The sequence below is a fragment of the Camelina sativa genome, chromosome 20, assembly GCF_000633955.1.
Source record: "Camelina sativa cultivar DH55 chromosome 20, Cs, whole genome shotgun sequence".
NCBI classification, from domain to species: Eukaryota; Viridiplantae; Streptophyta; class Magnoliopsida; order Brassicales; family Brassicaceae; genus Camelina; species Camelina sativa.
The window spans coordinates 14,421,885-14,427,884 of NC_025704.1; the positions used below are offsets into that span (position 1 = coordinate 14,421,885).

The 6,000-nt window shown below is 35.1% G+C and overlaps 1 protein-coding gene across 1 annotated transcript; it reads left to right on the forward strand.

The window, feature by feature from the left end:
• LOC104770798 (GDSL esterase/lipase At4g10955-like) lies at window positions 704–2,759 on the forward strand. Its single transcript, XM_010495256.2, has 4 exons — window positions 704–859; window positions 1,145–1,278; window positions 1,468–2,089; window positions 2,201–2,759. The coding sequence occupies exons 2-4, from the start codon at window positions 1,169–1,171 to the stop codon at window positions 2,603–2,605; spliced, it is 1,137 nt and encodes a 378-aa protein (XP_010493558.1). The 5' UTR covers window positions 704–859; window positions 1,145–1,168; the 3' UTR covers window positions 2,606–2,759.

Sequence of the window (6,000 nt, forward strand, 5' to 3'; positions counted from 1 at the left end):
GCGTCAACCAAACGAACAAGCCCATCATATGTCTTTTTCCTACTTAACCGTTACTTTCTTTTTTCTTCTAACTTTAATTTACTTGAGTGGCCAAGGTTTATATGGCAAGCAATTGGATTCGTTAGGTCTTACATTTTTTCGCCAATTTTTCGAACTATTGGTATAAATGTTGAAAATAAGAAAATGTGAGTGAACCCGAGTTACCAAAAAATTGATGATGATTATGATTTATAATGTCGATCACATAACTTAGGTTTGTTTATGTATGTAACCACTAATATACATTAAATTTTTCGTATAGATATTAATATAGTATTAATTTCGTTTATAGTTATAAGATTATGTATTAAATTATAGTTAGTGTACTTGACAATCATTTTTTATTTAAAACTATTTTTTTCAATCATATAATTGGTTTTCTTGTTATATTGGTTTGATGATGTTGGAACTATAAATGGATAACGAACGCTTGTTTTCCTTAAATATATATGATTTGATAATCGAATTCGTTGTATCTTGTATAGTTGTATGCGCTCTCAGAGACTGGTTCATATATACTTGTTTAATATGTTTTTAATTGCCAATTTGTAGAAAATTTGTCAATTTGTAACTAAAGAAGTAGTTCATACAGTCTGGCTCGTGTTGGTGTCAGTGTTAAATTAAAGGATAGGTCCACGGATCCAAAAAGTCGTCATATTTTTAGCATCTATAAATAGCAAGATCCTTATCTGTGTAAATAACTCATTAGTTCTTATGGTGAACTCTTGAAAGAAGGAAAAAAACAGAAGAACTCTTAAGTTTTACTTAATCATTTTTCGATTGAATTGTATTCTGATTGACCAATAAGACCACGGAAAAGGTACTTTTAAAACTGTTTTTTGTTTTTTCTTCTCTTTTTCATCAGTTTCTGTTATTTTCTTTCCTTTAATAAAAACATTCTGTGTATATATCCATTAATGAAATGATTTTGCTTAGTAATTTAATTTTCTCCTTTTGTTTATAAAACTTTTGCTGCAGCGAATGTTTCCACTTCTGATTACCAAAAATTACAATTTACATGCATGCACTTTTGTATATATTTTTTCACCTTTCTTTAAATCAGTTTGATTACTAATTTAGCAATGTATAACATCTTGGATTATAGGAACAAGAAGAAGAAGAAGAAGAAATGGGACGAGGTTCTCTCAGAAAACTGATGGGAGGAGGAGCGATTGCCTCAGACTCAGATACCGATAATTTCAGCATTTTTGGCCCCTTCCATCTTACATCTATTGACTGGTAATATAAATATTTGTTTTGTTTGTTATTTTTATAAGAATTCTTTTATGATATACGATAGATGTTTTTATTGAAAACTATATAATTCATGTGCTGTGCAGAAGTTTCTTTAGTAAAAGTTGACCTTTGGGAATATCCCATGTATAGTCAGATTCACAAAATAATTTGCTTTCCTTTTTTTGCTCATAGGACCAGTTCGTACTACCGAACCTCAGTGGCATCAAGTTTGGTAAATGGAGTGTACACACTGGAAGGAGACAGGCTTGAGAAACGGGTTGGTTCCGAGTCACTAGCCAAGCCTTGGTGGGAGTTTTTCAACTTCACTTTGCTCGAAACCTTGATGGATGACGACGGCTCCATATACGGTGCCGTTTTCGAATACAAGCTTTACAACCTATATCAAAACACCCCACATGTGAAAGTTCCACACCATGTGATTGCCTTTCGTGGCACGATGCTAAAAGGAAAGACTTGGAAGTCTGATATGAAACTTAACCTCAAAATAAGTTTCAACAACCTCCATCAAGGCGGCAGGCCTATGCATGCTGTTAAAGCAATCCGCAATATGGTGGAAAAATATAGCGAGTCAGCTATATGGCTTGCTGGACACTCTTTGGGAGCCGCACTAGTTTTGCTGGCTGGAAAGACCATGACAAGTGTTGGATTCCTCCTTGAAAGTTACATATTCAACCCACCCATCTCTTCTCTTCCTCTAGAGCAGCTACCTGGAGGAGATATGATTAAAAATGTGTTTCAAATCGCCAAGAGTGTTGTCAAAGCCACCGTAGCCATGGCCTTAACCGATCTAAAGGTAACTAGTTTACTTAACTATGGTTGTTTAGTAATTAAGAACTCATCTTATTAGTTAGAGTTGCTGCAATTGATTTTCTTACAAGAAACTGTTTGTCTTATATAATTATAGGTTCAAGATCAAGACGATCCAAAAACAGCATCGTGGATACCTTACTTATATGTCAACCCAGCAGATCCGATATGTGCAGGATATATTGATTACTTCAGACACAAAACCTACATGTCTGAGATAGGTGCAGGCGGAATTGAAAGAACCGGTGCAAGAAAATCAGTTAGGAGTCTATTGGTCGGAAAAATTAGAGGAAAATCATCAACGTCAGATTTGTCAACAGAACCTCTTCACCTACTTCCATCAGCAGATATGATTGTAAACAATAACAAACCGACTAAGTCTACGACAGCTCATGGGCTTCACCAATGGTGGGAGCGAGACTCGACCCTGCTGGCAAACTGGGAAAGCTGCTGCATTAGGCCTTACCTTGAAGGCAAGTTGGAGCAACCGAACCTACAATGAACAATAACAATGAAGGTCAGATAATACAGTATTTGGTTTGGTTAACTGATCTTTTAGTTCCAAATCCTTTTCCATATCTACTATTTTTTTGTTGTCTTCGATTTCATGTTTGTCTCTCTTTCCCATGTTTCTATTTTTTTATTTCCATGTAATTGTTGATAATATTTTCTAAAACTACTTTAATGTTTAAAACAAAGATAATACGGCGTATAACATAAATTATACATATTTTAGATAAAAAAACGTGTAAACAAATATGATATGCTCAAATTTACCCTAGAACCAATCTCTCAAATTAAGAGATCAATTGTAGTACTTAGGGATCATATCCACAATAACTCTAGATTCACACAACAGATTTAATAATCTTTTAATTATGCTAAACAGAAATATTTTAATTAAATTGCAAAATAAAACAGAAAATAAAAGAGTTGTAAATTCAGATGGATGAAACGCTAGGCCTAGGGAAATTCTCAGGAAATCATGAAAAATTAGATCAATTTATTCAGCAAGCAGGATTCAATAATTAAGCACCGTTCTTGAACTCTAAACACAATTGTAAAATAAATCAGTTCTCACTGCAAATATTATCTAAATTTAAAATCCAAAAATCCAAATCTCTTTGCAAAATTCAAGTTAAAAATCAGCAATAAAATCAAGTTTAGATAAGTTCACAAATTTACTAAATCAAATCTCTTTGCAAGAAGTAATTTTGCTCACCAAATGTTTTTATCAGGAAAATCAATTATATTCTCATATCAATCAATAATCCTAAGATCTAAATCCAGATGACTAATCAAAGATCTAGCATTAAAAACAACATATGGTGAAGAACAAGAAAGATAATGAATCCAAACAATTAATCAATCTAACAATCCATGAAATCCCTAATGAGAAACCCTAAACCTAACAAGCAGATCTACTCAGACATAATCAATGAAACACAGATCATATTCTGAAAAAATTGCATTAAGAGACTAAAAGAAGTAGAAAAGGAGTTCTGAATCTTCTCTGGAAGGAGTCTTGATTATTCTCTTCAAAAACTCTCTAAAATCTCTCAGGGTTTTCTCTCTCAAAAGTTGCAAGAAAAATAAAGCTTAGGTCTAAACAATGACCATAAAAATCCTATTTATATTCCTAAAACACGTCCAGGGACTAATGATGCAAATATGGAAAACTTTAGGGCAGATATGTAAATCTTCAAAACTTGTGAGAAAAACCTCCGATTTCGTCTTTGGCTCTGTGTCGATCGATGTCATCAGTTGCATCGATTGATGCTTACTTCTGAATTCGTCTCTCAACTTCGTAGCTCAGCCTCAATGCTTGATTAAGCTCTAAATCTTCCTATTTAGCTATATTATGCTCCCATCCATGCTAAATTCTATAAAGACTCAAAAGACTCTAAAAATACCAAAAAGACTCTATAAATAAGACTTATATCATGGCTAAAACCACCTAAAAACCATGATATATCAACTCCCCCAGACTTAGCCTTTGCTTGTCCTCAAGCATAACATAAACTTAGCTCTGTGAAAGAGGTTTAAAAACGCAGAAACTCATTTTCTTTTTAAAGTAATGCCATGATCATCCAAACCATAATCCATATGCTTAGCTGATAAATCCAAACCGAACCACCATGTACTTCTCCGTTGACTTTCATAGCATCCCAAATTCAAATCAAATTCTACTACTTCCTCCATTAAGCCTTCATCGGTGGGTCTCATCAATTTGATCAATATCAAGAACCTTCTAGACTTATTCCCGTACAATACCATAACAAGCTAGACATATCTTTTACCACATGTGGTACTCTTTCTCTCCCCCAGACTTATTCTATTTTACCTTCCTTAGAGCTTTGATTTGTTTATTTTTTTTTCTCAAAGTTGTAGGCGAATAATGGGGTCATCGGTAATTTACCTACCTCTCTTAACTGATCAAAATCATCTCATCTTTTATTCTCTCTTTTTTTTTTTTAACAAAGCTCTCAGGATTTTTTTTTTTTTTTAACTTGAATAAGGGAGAGGAATACCATTTTCTTTTGTAACCTTACTTGTCAGGTATGAACAAGGAGTCAAGCTCTATGAAGATCAATCTCCTTGATGAGATAAAAAGAAAAGCGCAGAAATTACCTCAGGTTTTTGTGGATTCTGTTAAAAATTTGGATGTCTCTGGTTCACTGGTCAGCCATTGGATTTTTCATTAGTCGGATTTGTGGATTCAATCTGCAGCATTAATCAACCAAGGCAATACACTAAAAAGAAAAATCATAGTTCCCAACAAAATTTTGACTCAATAAAACCATTTTTTTTTCTGGACTGACGCTCAAAAACAAAACGTAGTTAGTAACTGCCTCCCCCAGACTTAAACAACACTGTCCCCAGTGTTATCAAGTAAGAGATTGGCGAATAAAATAAAATTAAATAAAAATAATTCAAAAGAAAATCCTACTAGTGGGTTGCCTCCCACTAAGCGCTTGTTTTCAGTCATTAGCTTGAATGTGTCGGATCTCAGGCATCCGGTGGATCGGAACATGGTAGTGAATGCTTCCGAGAGAATTTCCTCTTCATCCAACGGGGTGTGTAGGCAGTATGTGCATGAGATCTGCCAAGGATGTGAGGAACAAGACCAGGGCGGGACTGAGGTATGGTTGGCTTTCTTTTATGTCCAGCAAAATTATCAACAGAAGAAACAAGTGCTCTACGGTAATCTCGTGGCTTGGTTAACTGCACAACATTTTTTGTACCTCTGAAAGTCTTATGGATGATAGGAGAAGGTTTGGGAGAAGGAGATGCATACCTTGGCCTTACCTGTGGAATGGTGAGATTTCAGCTTAATAATTGGTCTAGGACTTGCAGCTAAGGAATCAACTCGAGAATCTTCGGTTATGGACAAGTCCGAGCCGATTCTGGAAGGTGTGTCGATCGATACAATAGCTGCATCAATCGATGCAGGGTCTGCAACTTGTGTTTTTTCAACGATTTTGCAACTTTCTCAGCAATCCGTGTTTCCATTACAAAAACATCATCTACCAGCGACTTGTCATGGATCAGAACCTCATCATGGTCTCTAGTACTGATTAGATGATCTCCACTCCAATCTTCAAGCTTAACAGCTTGCTTACTCACTTCCTCAATAGGCTCCAACTCTTTGACATACCCATCAGTAATGTCTCCATGAAGCTCTATGAGCGGATCATCATCAGAAGCAATTTCCACAGAAAATGTCTGACCATCAATAGTGGAAACCCTTCTCAGCTTGTCCATCTCAAAGTTCATAACCAAATCATCTATATTCAGAGCTATGTGTCCCTTCTTAACATCAATGATGGTACCAGCTGTAGCCAAGAAAGAGCGTCCTAAGATGAGAGGATCACTAGGCTCTTTGTCATACTTCAA

Bases quoted from the DNA above. Each gene is read 5' to 3' on its own strand.
- LOC104770798 (XM_010495256.2), top strand. From the start codon at position 1,169: ATGGGACGAGGTTCTCTCAGAAAACTGATGGGAGGAGGAGCGATTGCC. The intron at 1,279-1,467 runs GTAATATAAATA...TTTTGCTCATAG, and splicing joins CATCTTACATCTATTGACTG to GACCAGTTCGTACTACCGAA. The intron at 2,090-2,200 runs GTAACTAGTTTA...ATATAATTATAG, and splicing joins TGGCCTTAACCGATCTAAAG to GTTCAAGATCAAGACGATCC.